The 15084-nt window shown below is 37.8% G+C and overlaps 1 protein-coding gene across 6 annotated transcripts in view; it reads right to left on the bottom strand.

The window, feature by feature from the left end:
• CTTNBP2 (cortactin binding protein 2) overlaps positions 1–15084 on the bottom strand; it is a 107482-nt gene that overhangs the window by 2450 nt on the left and 89948 nt on the right. For 5 of the 6 annotated variants that reach the window (XM_030479509.1, XM_030479508.1, XM_030479511.1 and 2 more), the window contains exons 17-22: positions 12482–12660; positions 9457–9662; positions 9044–9229; positions 7171–7231; positions 6241–6373; positions 4205–4306 (exon numbers count right to left, since the gene is read on the bottom strand). In XM_030479509.1, the coding sequence (XP_030335369.1) occupies positions 4205–4306; positions 6241–6373; positions 7171–7231; positions 9044–9229; positions 9457–9662; positions 12482–12660 (867 nt within the window). The remainder of the gene's footprint in view (positions 1–4204; positions 4307–6240; positions 6374–7170; positions 7232–9043; positions 9230–9456; positions 9663–12481; positions 12661–15084) is intronic. The other variant, XR_003990560.1, reaches the window with a different exon arrangement.

The following is a 15084-nucleotide window of genomic DNA, read 5'->3' as shown; positions in this document are numbered from 1 at the left end:
AAACAGATGACTCATTGCCACCTATTCCTTATTAATCCCTGATTCCATCAGTTTGTTTGTATCCTGGATTAAAGATTTTGCATCTCTTTCTTACCAGTTTTCTCTTTCCCCTTCACATGCTTGAAAGCATTTTTTCTTCCAGCCAATTAAAAAAAAAAATTATGGGTATGCTGCCCTTTGAAGTAATTTGTCTCATTGCTGTTGGTAAGATCCCCTCTGCTCCTGCAGTATTGGTTACCTCCAGAACTCTATTTACTTTCAGAAAAGAAGGCTTTTCTAATTGCAAACTTTTTCACACACCAGTTCTTGCAGCTGAGTGTTCGTCATTGTTACAAACTGCCTCTAAAAAGTTTCACTTTTGCTTGCAAACTGAGACTGTGCTCTTCCAGATTTCTGAGAAATTTGTTGTAGTAATGACTAAATCTAGAACACATCTAGATTAGATCTATTAGATCTCTTTCCCTTCTAGCACAAAGTTGGGTTGTGTTTCTTTCATTTTGGCCAACATTTGCCCACAGAAATATGGGAAATAATTTTTTTTTTTTATTCTGTATGAAATATTTTGACTAAGTTCTTCAACAAACAAGAAGGAGCTGCTGAGGAAACTTAGAGGGAAAAAAGAAGCTTATAGAAGGTGGAAGCGAGGACAGGCAGCCTGGGAAGAATATAGGAGCATTGCCCGGGAAGCCAGGGACCAGGTTAGGAAAGCTAAGGCCCAGCTAGAATTAAGTTTGGCAAGGGATGTAAAAGATAACAGGAAAGGATTCTATAGATACGTAGCAAATAAAAGACAGACTAGGGACAATGTGGGCCCTCTCCAGAAGCTATCAGGAGAACTGGCTACCATGGATTTGGAGAAGGCTGAGGTTCTTAATGACTTCTTTGCCTCAGTCTTCACCAGCAAATGCTCTGACCACACCACGAAAGTCTTGAAAAGCAAATGCAGGGACTGTGAGAACGAAGACCTTAGGCCCACTGTAGGAGAGGATCAGGTTCGAGACCATCTTAAGAACCTGAACATGCACAAGTCCATGGGACCTGATGAAATCCATCCACGGGTCCTGAAGGAGCTGGCGAATGAAGTTGCTAAACCACTGTCCATCATATTTGAAAAATCGTGGCAGTCAGGTGAAGTTCCCGATGACTGGAAGAAGGGTAATATAACCCCCATTTTCAAGAAGGGGAAGGTGGAAGACCCGGGAAACTACAGACCAGCCAGCCTCACCTCTGTGCCTGGCAAAATCTTGGAACAGTTTCTCCTGGAAAACATGCTAAGGCACATGAAAGACAACGAGGTGGTTGGTGACAGCCAACATGGCTTCACTAAGGGGAAATCCTGCCTGACCAATTTGGTGGCCTTCTATGATGGAGCCACGGAACTGATGGACAGGGGCAGAGCAGTTGACATCATCTACCTGGACTTGTGCAAAGCATTCGACACTGTCCCGCACGACATCCTTGTCTCTAAATTGGAGAGACATCAATTTGATAGATGGACCACTCGGTGGATAAAAAACTGGCTCGATGGCCGCACGCAAAGAGTTGTGGTAAATGGCTCGATGTCCAGTTGGAAACCTGTAATGAGTGGTGTCCCTCAGGGATCGGTGTTGGGACCGGTCCTGTTCAACATCTTTGTCGGCGACATGGACAGTGGGATTGAGTGCGCCCTCAGCAAGTTTGCTGACAACAACAAGCTGTGTGGTTCGGTTGATACGCTGGAGGGAAGGGATGCCATCCAGACGGACCTTGACACGCTTGTGAGGTGGGCCGATGCCAACCGTATGAAGTTTAACCAAGCCAAGTGCAAGGTCCTACACCTGGGTCGGGGCCATCCCAGGCACTGCTACAGGCTGGGCGGAGAAGAGATTCAGAGCAGCCCTGCGGAGGAGGACTTGGGGGTGCTGGTTGATGAGAAACTGAACATGAGCCAGCTTCAGTGTGCGCTTGCAGCCAAGAAAGCCAACCTTATCCTGAGCTGCATCAAAAGAAGCGTGACCAGCAGGTCGAAGGAGGTGATCCTGCCCCTCTACTCTGCTCTTGTGAGACTTCACTTGGAGTACTGCGTACAGTTCTGGTGTCCTCAACATAAAAAGGACATGGAGCTGTTGGAGCTAGTCCAGAGGAGGGCCACGAGGATGATAAGAGGGCTGGAGCACCTCCCATATGAAGACAGGCTGAGAGAGTTGGGGCTGTTCAGCCTGGAGAAGAGAAGGCTGCATGGAGACCTCATAGCAGCCTTCCAGTATCTGAAGGGGGCCTATAAGGATGCTGGGGAGGGACTCTTCCTTAGGGACTGTAGTGGTAGGACAAGGGGTAATGGGTTCAAACTTAAACAGGGGAAGTTTAGGTTAGATATAAGGAGGAAGTTCTTTACAGTGAGGGTGGTGAAGCACTGGAATGGGTTGCCCAGGGAGGTTGTGGATGCTCCATCCCTGGCGGTGTTCAAGGCCAGGTTGGACAGAGCCTTGGGCGACACAGTTCAGTGTGAGGTGTCCCTGCCCATGGCAGGGGGGTTGGAACTAGATGATCTTAAGGTCCTTTCCAACCCTTACTAGTCTATGATTCTATGAAACTCAAAGGTAGGCAAGTCTGTCTGCCTCCAAAGTCAACAGAGTTATGCCTTACACTCTTTAAAGGAATTAAAAAAAAAAAAAAAAAAAAAAAAAAAAATCACTAGGAAAAATTTATGGTAGGAATGGATAGGTCAGCTGGCTTACCAAGTGATCCACGTATAACCACTATGTGAAGCTCTGATTTGGAATGTCTGAAATTAATATGTTTAGAGAAATATTCAAACCCAGTATATCTAAATGTGGATCTGCAATGTTAAAATTGTTTCTCTTAGCAGAGACTGTTCCCTGGATTTTAAGTAAAATTACAGAAAGTATCCCAACATTTTGAACATATGTGTATGAAAAAATACGATGGTAAGGGTGGTAGGACATGTCATCCAACTTTAGCTTTTTTAATGCTTAGGTCTGCAAGTTAATCTGTTTTCAGGGCTATTCCACTGTACCTACAGAAAAATAGAGTATGTCTAGAAAACAACGTGTCTCAGTCAGATAAAAGTGTCTGAACTGGACTCTAGAGAACCCCTGTCAAGGGAACATAGAGGGCCTAGTGAGGGAACACAGGCAACAGCTTCTGCTCTGGCTGAGGTCAATTGAGCCATGTGCTCAGAGGGTCTCTTGATGTTCAAAACCACAGGCAGCCAGAAAGAAAAGGAAAAAAATTGTAACAGAGAAAGTGTAATTTTTGCTTTATTATCCAAAGAATTAAAACTAAATAGGATGTAATTTTATCTTCAGATTTAGCAGAGATGTTACCACCCACAATAAATTATTTCAGTTTCTGAAAAGACAATGCCAGTGGACCTGTTAGACCTTCCAGTAGTATTCAGCTTATCTTCCCACTCTGAAACTGCTCTGAAGTTGAAGTTTGTTTACATTTAGACTGTCTTTTCCCAGTATCACCCAACTTATAACATCGGGTTTCTTTTGATTTCTTGTAAATAAGATGGCAAAATAAATATATTACAACAAGACAAGTATATTACAACAAATAGCTAGGTAGAAAAAGAAACTGAATACCCTTAAAAAAATAAATGCTATTCTTCACAAACTCTTCTCAAAATTTGTACTGCTGAGATGAGAGGTTTGACACCAGAGCAGCTCAATTCTACTTAGATAACAACACTTAGGAAAACAGTGGCTGGAAATAATAAACATTTGGGTAACCACTATAAAATAAACAAACAAATAAAGGTACAAAAATGAACCATCAGCCAGCAATTTTACATCAAGAATTTTGCAAAGTTTTATGCTTTTGCAAACTTACTGTATAACATTAACTGGGGACACTGGAGGGTGAGCAATGAACCAGGTTTTATTTGTCTCAAAATCTGATTCAAATAACATACAATGTCAAAGTAACGTCAACAATACTTGGCCTAGGGAGATGGCTTTATGTAAACATGAAAACTGAAGCAAATACATCCATTGTTTAATGAATCTTTAGTTTCCATAAAGACACATGGAAGAGACTTGGCATGGTGTGTCTAGCAGGTTTCCTAAGAATCATGACAGTTTATTCTTGCAATAAACAGGGCCCTGGAACATAAATTCTTTGGATCCAATCAGGAATTCAGATTTTGAACGAACTCAAGACACCTTCTCTATCCAACTACAAAAATCATTACACTTACCTTTTGTGCTGTTGTTTTATTTGTGTTAGTACCACTTGCTGAAAACACAGGATTGTTCTGGGAGTTACTGAACATCAGTAGCTCATCCTTAGAATCTGCAATCTAAAAAAGATGGGAAAATGCTGATTTTTTTAGTTATTCACAGCAGAGATTATGTTTCAATTTGTTAAATTTGGAAGTCTTGATTTTATTTTCATATAGTTTCTGTGCAATACAATTCATAAATATCCAAAGAACAATTTAAATATTTTTTCTTTACTCTTGAGTGCATTTGTAGGAAATAAAGGGAGAGATTTCACATCAACTGTTATCAGAGGAAAATGAAACGTACATTTCCAGAGCAACACTATTCAGCAGAGCTTAAGGGCAGTCTCCCATTGAATTTTATCCAGCCCCAGGAACATCACAGAAAGGAATGATCCTTTTCTATTCCTCCTGCTATGTTTCTTCCCTATTTTTTTCCATCAGCCCTTGTGACCATCAACAGAGTAAGTCTTATCAGTCTTCTGTCCTCACTGAAAACTGGGTATTTTATCCTGGGGCAAGCTGATCTGATTCAACTCAGCAACTGCAAAAGTACTCAATCCAAACATAGCAGGGGCAGCAGAAATATATTTGAGTGAAAGGGCAAATCAGAGAGTAGAAGTACTTACTTTGATGGCAGCCTGAAATTACATCACACAAGGAAAACATGCAACAGCACCCTCACTTCTGTAAGACTCTACTAGGCAGCTGGGGAATTAACAACAGAAATTCCAGCCATGGATGGTTCCACCCATGGTGAGGAAACTGAACAAAAAACAGTGACATCTATCTCCTTCCTTATCTAACCCATATTTCCTTGAATTGTCAACAACAAGCAATTACATTTTAAATGTTATTAAACACAATTTTCAATTGGTTACCATTTCTTTAAGCACATCCCATTCTTTCAAGGATAGCTATGGTAAATCCCTGCTAACTGACTAGAGATGAGCTTGCCAGCTTGGCATACGTGACTCATGCAAGTACTGTAAATAGTTTAAACAACCAACCCCAAACAAAACACTATAATAAAGGATCTCATTAAATAGGTTGAAAAATCTTCCCAAACACAAGTATTTCTTTTTTTAATAAAAACTTGGTTGACTTCTAAGAATAAACAGAATACTTAATAAAGCTAAACTAATGAAACTGCTGTTCAGGGAGATCCTAGAGGATGTAATGCACAGCCTAACTGGACAACAGCCGAAGACTGACTCCATCTGTGTTTCAAAAGATATGGAACAGCTGCACTGGTGTGAACACGACTGTCTGTCACAGCCATCTATTTCTGCTGTGCCAGGAGGAAAAAAGGAAAAGAAGAAATAGCTACACCTACAGGGAGAGCTGGATGCTTTTAGTGTAGAAGGAAAACCGAGAGAGATCCACGGCTCCACCCTCTGCTCCAACAGGCTTCCCATAACCACCCACAACCCACTCCAGTGTAGAACACAGCCCCAAACCTGAGCCTTGCAAGCATCCCTCACCCTCTTCTGCCACTGTTAAAGAAAAAGAACTAGGCCAATCCATTCCTTCATGCTTGGGGCAGCAAAAATGCATTTTGCCTACACAGCAGAGGAGCTTTGAGCCAGTTCTGTGATGGCTATTGGGATTACATCAAATAAACCAAATGTGCAATGCATATTAGGAAAAGCTTCCTATGTCTTTACGACTACAAAACAGTTTCCCAGTGGAAACAATGATAGCGTGAAAGATAACACGGGGAGCAATAATGCAGCTATTGTCACTCGCATTTATGAACTTATAAATTTCAGCCTCCACTGAAAAAGTGTCTACAAGAAAAAATAGTGAAGATGTAATTTAAAATAATGTACATTAAACTAGAGCACTTACGCTCAAATGTATAATTTATTAGTTGACTTTGGCTTATTCCCAAATAATTTAATTATTTTCTTCAGTTCAAGCAGTGCTTGTAAATTAAAGATTTATTTTAAACACATAGCAAACAACTGCATATGGTAATGTAGTAAATTATTTAAAAGCCTTGTGTGTACCTTGCTTATATCAGGCTCAGATTTGCTGGAACACATACTCTGAAGTTCCTGCACAAGATCTACTTCATCATCAGAACCAAGGGACAGCCTCTGCTCCAGATTTAATGTTTTCAATTGATCCTTCTCTGAAGATCTGGTTAAAAAAAAAAACAAAAAAACAGAGAGAACAATTAAAATTAAGCTGTAATACAGAATTTAAGCATAAATATTATACACACCTGAAAATAGTAATTTCTTTCCAAATCACCTTTACTACCACAAATTATTCTCTTCATTCTGAAATTTAACAAAGGACTCTTCTGCCCACTCTTTCCAAAGATTCTCCTCTTTGTAAGCTGAAGCAATCAATTTTATCCCACTCTCCTTTTTGAACTTCATTCCAAACACTTAAAAAAACCCTGGCATACTGGAAGCATAAATATTCTATGCTCTCTGTGCCTGTAGAACCAAAGTTTCAGATTGAAGTTTCAAATGCAGTTCCCTCTGGCTAATTCGTACACTTTCTTAAAAGAAACTCTATATCATTTAGACTAAAGTGCATGCACTACACCATTGTGAATTGCCATTCAGTAAGCTAAAAGAGCCAGAGGAGTTTTTAAAATATAATGCCAGGTGAGAAAAGCATATGGGTGGCTTTTCATGCCACAGTAACTGTTACATAATATTCTTAAGTCACAGACTATTCTGTTATATAAAAAAAAACCATGTAGTGCTGCAAGGTTTGGATTACAGAAATGGATTCTAAAATTATATCAAAATTATTTTCTCTCAAAAGTTAAAATTAAAAAGGATTCCTTTCTTCAGATTTAGAACCAAAACATGAACAAATACAAACTCTTCATATATTCATTATAATGTGCAGGTTTACAACATAATTTTATCATCTTTCTTGTTTGCTAAATGTTACGAATACCAGAAACTAAAACTTACTTCGTGGCAAGAGAAGCATTTTTCTTACAGTTTGGTTGCAACATAGTCTTAGATTTTATACCTGCACAAAAGAGAGATTGACTTATTAGTGTGTTATCATGTGCACTTATTTCTTTATTCTAATATTTCTTTTCTAATAATAGCCTAATTATTAAATTAGGATAAAAATATTTAGGATTTTATCCTAAAATCTGCGATAAACAGGAAAAATGGGTTACTATTTACTGCCTAATTATATCAATAGAGTCTGTCAACGGTCAGAATACATCCCTTGAAACTGCTCAGAGTAGCATTCGGAACTGCTCAAACGGCAAATGGGGCATGAGTTGCCAAAGCTTTTGTAGAAGACAGAACATGAAGTTTCTGTGTGAGGCAGTTGAAGCACCCTTACTGGTTCTCTCAAAGAGAAATCACTTGTCAACAGGAAAAGATTTACATTTGCTTCATTTAAGTAAAATCAAACAACTTACCTTTGGAATCAGGAACAACATTTGATTCTGACAGTCAGAAATGGAAGGCTACTGAAATTAAATTCACCATTTCATTTTTTTAACTTATATTCACAGATATTAACTGGGCTCCAAGAACACTTTCAGGAACAATATACAGTATCAAACATCCTACTCCAGGTTATGTTCACCTGATATCTTAAATCCTCTTAGTGAGATTAGATAAATTCACAATTCAGAGAACCAGCAAGCAAAACCAGGACATTAAATTGCATTTCAGAAAAAGCAGACTTCTTTCTGAACAAGAGCCAAAGAAATGAATAGCTCAATTTAACATTACAACGTACCAGGCATCAAGTATTTCAGTCTTTTATATATGAAGTAATTGAGGCTAGAATCACTGTTTCTAAAGTGTATGTGTGGAAGCCTCTTTCTAAATCCCTTCCTAACTCTCCTCTCCGAAGGACTTACCTTCATTTTCTGAAAGCAAAATAAGTAATTTGATTTTGTCCTCTAGAAGTTTTTCCTGGTTTATACTGTATTCAGTTATGGTATTCCTAAGTTGTTCTTCTAGACAGATGCGTACTTCTAGAAGAATGATACCCAGACATTATCCCAGTGTGGTAAACTGCTTGTTAGATGGCTTATGATCTTGAGGTGAAAAGACATTTCAAAAGTGTCAGCTACTAATGTAACTTTCACATTTATACACACGCATAGACCAAGTCATATAAAGCCTTCTTTATCAAGCAGCATATTGAAAATGATGTAGGAACTTCCTGAAGGCATTACAGTATCTGTGACTACAGAGTTTTTCTGCAATTCTAGTGAAAATCAAACCTAAATCTTTCATTTAAAACCAAAGATCTCTTCCTTCCACTACAGGGCTTCTAGATTATTCAACTCAATTTATCTAGTAAGATTGAACAAGGGAAGCATGATCTGAGGATGCATGCATTCATTTATTTTTACTTGGATTCAGACAATAGTTATAATTGTAGTAAAGCTATAAAGCATATGTAAAAACAGCCCCAAAAGTAGGCATACTGCAGATTAGGTGCAGAACTAAGGAGAAGCTTTCTCTCATCTGGTATTGGGGAAAAGACTGACAGAGCATCGTTCGATGCAGTATGAGGTGGAACCAGTGCTTGCTCTTCCACTATCTTAGCCAAAGCCTACCTCATTATCAGACAACAGGAAGGGCATTAGAACAAACAAACAAACAAACAAACAAAAATAAATTAATTAGGATACCTCATAGCCACAAATAATTTTTTTTTTTTTTTTAAAAAGTAAACAACTTTTTACTGGTAAACATAAACATGAATTCCATTTAACTGAGAATTTTTAATTCACAATATAGAAGAAAAGTTAGCTTAACCCCCCCCACACCTTCTTTCAGAATTGCAAATAGAAAGCTTTACCTTCAGTATGTGTCTCCTGCTTATTCCATGACTGGGAGGATAAATGGCCTGACTTTTTGCGAGGACTTGTGCTCACTTTTCTCCAAGAAGTATTCTCACCTCTTTTCTTAGTACAATTTTTGTAGCTTGAAACGACGGATAAAGGAAAATTTCCTCCCTTAAAATCTGCTATATAATTATCTAACTCTGAAACAAAAGTAGAACAATGTTAAGTAGAATTGACTGTTGCAAATGGTTCTTCCTTAACTACCTTAGACAACTACTTAGTTTAGCAACTGGAAATGCTTTTAACCACATACATCCCATCATTACTACAGTTACGTTTTGTGCAAGTTTTGAAAAAGGAATTGAAAAGTTAAAAGCCCCACTTTGGCCATGTACAACTACTTGCCTTTCAGACAGTTCATTGTTACCTGTTCTGGGTAGAGGACAGCCATGCAGAACAGCTTTATTTAGCAAGATACTGAGAGCAGCTTTAACAATAGCCTGTTGACCTTGGCTAGGATTTTTTTTGGCTATTACTTGTCCTGGTACAGATGATCTTTTCACAGAGGCTCTGGAGAGTATTGCTTCTTGAACTCTGGGAGCTATCACAGCATTCCATAATTTGGACATCCACCTGTAGGCACACAAAATTCCTCAACTTCAGAGACAATTATCAAACCCCAAGATTTTATACTTTGGGTAAAATAGCAGATTTTGCATTTTCAGGAAGCACATATATTTTGGACTTAATAATGTACCTTATGTCAGAGAGGAACTGATTTTATCTAAGGTAGAGTTTATTTGTTTCTTTTATATTAAATTATTTGACCTAACTTTCTTCAGGTTGTTTTGGCAAACTGTTTACCATCTGAGGCTTTGCCTCCTTCAGATAAGGACTATAAAACATCCTCTTCATTTTAAGGCTAACAGAAGGGATGTCCCAGAAAGATGTGTGTTCATGTATATACAAAAAAAGCCCCATTTCCATGCCTGCAGGTGTTCATTCATAGCCTATTTGCTGCCAGTGTGAGAAAAAGGAGGTATTCAGTTATGACTGCACCCTTTCCAGTATTCCTCCATTTCAAAACTTGTCCAGTTTACAAGACTTTTCTATTCATACAGCTGCCTTGCCCTCTCTCTCCTTTTGTTTATTTGATCTATGGTGAACTCTGTTTCCAGGATGCCATAGGTTTTCCAGATAGTCTGGTTTAGAGACTGGGTCTCACTACAAGAATTTGATTCAAAAGGACATGGTTCTTCTGGGACTTTTGCTTTTCTAAGAGAGAAATATTATGTTGTTTTAGCACAGAAGTGAGAAATTTGTGTTAGGTAATAAATAAATGCTATTTCTTACAGCTTATAGTTCTCAAGGGATAAAGGCTACGAGTTTCAGGCTTGGGGCTCAGCTCATATCTACAAGAGACACTGAAGCAATCTTTTTTAGATCAAATCCAACTGTTGTTTTTTTTTTATAGCCTTTTATGGGAGGAAGATGGTAAGATTGAGAGTCAGAGGGTTTATTTATAAGAAATTATAGGCTATAATGCTGTGTTTCAGCTCTGCAGAAATCCATTCAGAAAAAGCGAAGGCTAAATTGTCAGTTTGACTTAAATGAACCATCTTGTTAGATACGTTGATACACAGAAACCATCTTATTATCCAGCAGATTATGATGACTTCTTTTGGGGTTGTGGTTTTTTTTTTTTTGGTTTTTTTTTAGTTAGAATGCATACATTTGATAGATGTATTTTTGGTTGGTTATGAAGCACAAGACTGAGTTTCTATGATATATAAACATGCTACAAAGTGCTGGTATAAGCTTGATAAAAGTTACATTACTTAAAAATAATTAATACGGTTGTTAAAATAAGATGTAAAATGCATATTGGAGATGTTCCTTGAGGCTTCCTTAGCATAATATTGTAGATACCATTTCATATAGATACAGTCTGCATCTGCTAGCTGAGTTAAGCTACCAAAATAAACAATTGCTTTCATTTTAGTAGTAAAGAACTCTCTCCATTTCTGCCTATGTAAGCTTTTGACATTTTGCAGTACTGCCAATAGAAGTGGTCAGAAATGAATGCTGCAAAGATAAAATTAATTGTGCCTATTCTAAGCTAACACTTAATAATTGACGGACTGTACAGTGCCATCCTTTCTAAATAAAATTCCAATTTTATTGGAATTATTATGAATAATAATAATTATGAATTATGAATAATTCCAATAATTGGAATTATTATGAGCCCTGGTTTGGGCTCATCTTGATCAAGTCCCCAGTTGATACTTGCAAAAGGTAGAGCGCACTCCTGCCCCTGAAAAAGAGCTGTAAAGTGAAACTCTTTCCTGTTGGAACATCATCTTTAATTTCCTAGATCAAAATCAAGAAAAAAATGTAGCTAAAATCTTCCTCATTTATTCACTCTACTCTCCAAACCATGGGAAGCTGCCTTTAAAAAAAAATACAGAAAATGAACAAGCAGAATGTTTCAAGATCTGCAGACAGAACAAAAGATGAAAAAGCCAGTGTATATGCTAAGCAAAGGACCCTGTAAGAAGGTCAGCAGAAAGTAGTACAAGAGAGAAAAGTCAGAGAGGGAAGAGAAGTGGCAATTCAGGAGAATGCTATGAAGCAGGATGAGAAAAGTAATGTCTCATCTCTAGCAACCAATGTTATTATTTGAATTCTGAATAATTTTGAATCTTAGGGGCTCACTACCTTTCCAATATAGCCAAGCAACATCTTAGCATGCAATTAATGTATTTTAAAATTCTGTAACTATTTCTTGTATCACTTGCTAGCATTTCCAGAGAAGTGGGAATGTGAGCAGATGCTTGTGCAATTGTAGGCAAGAAGAGACAAAATTTTCATTATTCTTCTTTTATTCTACTGGACATCTAACCATGTGTATATATCTGCCTTATTTACTAAGCTAATACATCTGTAAAATTGCATGTATGTTTAAAAACGATACTGATATTAAAAAGAGTTAGAAATCATTCTCCAAATTTCCCACATGTACAACTTTAAAAGGAAACTTTATCAGCTTTTCAAGCTCAGAATTGTAGAATTTTACTTTGGTCTGTTCACTAATGAACACTTTTCTTTACAATGCTCTCTCAAAATGAAGAACAAAACCTTTAAAGGGTTGAGCAATATTAGCCATTGCAGTACGAGTAATATTGAGCAACCTCTCTGTCAGAAAATAACTGAAAGATCACAACAGGACTGACTTTCAACTAGTGTGATAAACCCAGTTCACACTTGTGCCCTTCAGAATTACCCTTCCAGTAATTAAATATGAAACAAAAGTTTAAAACGTTCAATTTCCACTAAAATACTTTCAAGGTTGTTGAGTCAGGTGGAGTTTGGGAGAAACATAACTACTGTATTTGTAGTAAGTATTTAGTTGGCACTGAACAGTCTCAAACAGGAAACAGCAATCTTACTTCACTGTCACTTGGCCATGCCCTGGCACCACTGGACAAGAGAAGAAATGTTTTGGCCCCATAAGTGCTTCAGGTGCTCCTAGACGTGATAAGCAAGAGTTCAGCTGGTGCCAAACAGCAAGAATCCAGTCTATGATCTTGCACACAGGATCACATGGAGGAGGTACTTTGCCTCTGAACTGCAGAGAGAAAAGATGTTTGACATAAGGACTCTGCTGCAAACACTTTTCTTTGAAACTCGAAGAAGGCTTGTTTGTTTTTTCTTTTCATGCTATATTGCCATTAGAAAAATCAGGAACAGTCAAGACCTGGGCAGATGTTTTTATGGAATATACTGAAGTTTTCTTGTATTAAAACTTATTTCCCCAACTCAACTTTAAAAGATACCTCCTTATCCATAAATTGACATGCCTCTACTTTTTGTGGGAAACAGGCACAAATTTGGCAGCAGTGCTTTTTCTATGGTGTTTAAGATTGGGATTAAGAGAGATACATTGCAGAGGATATGGTAGGTATGTGATATAAATAAAGCATATAAAAGAACATACAATCACACTGAACAGGAAGGTCTGATCCAGGCATGTTCTCAGTGGATTTCCATATTGATTTTAGATTTAGCAGCAATGAAGGAAAGATGCCTTCCTCTAAGACTCACATTTTTCAGTATGCCTTGTTAAAGGCAAATTATTTTGTGCCAGAAAACTCTTCCATTTCATCTGACTCCAAATTACAGTCTTCATCATCCTAATCCTAGGATTATCCTCTGGAACAGTTTGAAGTAAAGGAAGCATTAAAAGATGCACGAGGGATAGTTATTTGCCAGCACTAAGCCAGAGCTTCTTGAAAAGAGTCTACAGATGAACTAGGTAAATTTTCATGTAGAAAAAACATTTAAATTGTTCCAATATATCCTAATAGTCCAAAATAAGGGGAAGGGAGCTTTTCAGCTGAAAACATGAATATTAAGGCACAAACAAGGTATCAGAATACAGAGCGAGGATCTTTGAAATAGTCTATTGTTCAAACAATAAATGAGCTTTTACTTTCCTTTACATTTTTATAACAGATTAATCTTTCTTTTATTTTTAATTTTGGAACCCACTATTTCAAGCCCCACACCAACTGGCACCTGAGTTTGCATTTGGGACATGTTTGTATTAAAAAACCCAAAAAAACCTACTGGCACACTGAGCATTTTTATTCATTATTTAATTGGGAAAGATAGAGGAAGACACATGGCTTTTTTTTTTTTTTCTCCAAATGGCCACCATCTGCATATATGCTTTAGAGGTAATAAATTCAACGAGATTACCACCCAAATTTGTTCAACTTCAGTCAGAGGTAGAAACTTATTATATTGTTAAACTCTAACCTATGAGACTAATGATTGCTTTTAAGCCTAAATAAAACAGTCTGCAAATGACATCTGTTACCTGCTGCTGCAAATCCTGGTAGCCAAAGCAGTTTGGCAGAGTAAGTCTGATTCAGCCTTTGTCTGTGGACAAGTCAGAATACCACTGCTTCTGGGATTGTCTGCATTGCCGTATTTCTTGGCTTTGTGCTCAACTGAAGATAGTCCTTCTCTTTGATCTTGAATGGTCTATGATCAAAGTTTTTCTGTCCTTTTATAAAGGGGCTTAGATCACTAGATATTCTCCAGTGTAGACTTGAGGATACGATCTTTCTTCTTACAAAGATGGAGGAGAATTCTGCTACATGCTATTATTGCACTGTCCTCTGGCTTATACCTCATTCCAGCACTACAGTGTATCTGCAAGATACCAGCTTCTACCACTTGTCTACAGACAACTGCTACCCTCCCCATCCTTTCCAAGGATTCTGGAAACTACTCACACACTCAACCAGACAACCACTCATAACGATTCCAGCTTACTATGTCTGTAGGGACCCAAAAATTTAAAGTGCATGAGGAAAAAAGGAAACTTTCTTTCACACAGGAAAAAGTACTTATAAATAACTATGCACCTGAAAAACGTAACCTAAGAAAAGTAATCTATTAAGAGTTTCATTGATATATTTCACATCATTCTTTTTTTCATATTCTGTATTCATGTTCTTGCTATTAAAGAGTACCTAGGTTTCTAAATTTCCTCATTGAAATGTTCAGTTACCGCACATTTCCTCTTCAGGATCTCTTTGAAACAGTAAGCTTTCATAGATGAGAACTGTGGCATAGGGTACAGGAGATGACATCGCCAAGGATAAGCAAGACACATACAGCTGAACACTCAGAACCAACAGTAGGTCTGTTGTCCCAGACTGAGACTCTTTAATACTGATAGCTTTTTCTATTCCTAGAACAATCTCCCATTTTAAGCCTGTACAAAACTCTGCTGCCAAAATTATTTTCCTTTGCAGCTGTTTCAATTAAATTCCCCCTCCCAGCATCTAACACTGCCTGACTGTCTGCAGTAGCTGATATCACACCGGAAAAGTTTTCTTCCAACTAACTTTCAGAATTCCACACTTCTGCTTTTGCCCACATCTCTGTTTTCATTTCCCATCCTCCATTTATTTATTCATGTTAAAAACAGACTTCCCATCTTTATTCTCTTTTGGACTTTTGTTCCAGCTTCAGCAGG

The sequence above is a fragment of the Strigops habroptila genome, chromosome 3, assembly GCF_004027225.2.
Source record: "Strigops habroptila isolate Jane chromosome 3, bStrHab1.2.pri, whole genome shotgun sequence".
In the NCBI taxonomy this organism is placed as follows: Eukaryota; Metazoa; Chordata; class Aves; order Psittaciformes; family Psittacidae; genus Strigops; species Strigops habroptila.
Note: the sequence above shows the minus strand (reverse complement) of the source record. Positions and strands in the feature narration are given on the sequence as shown.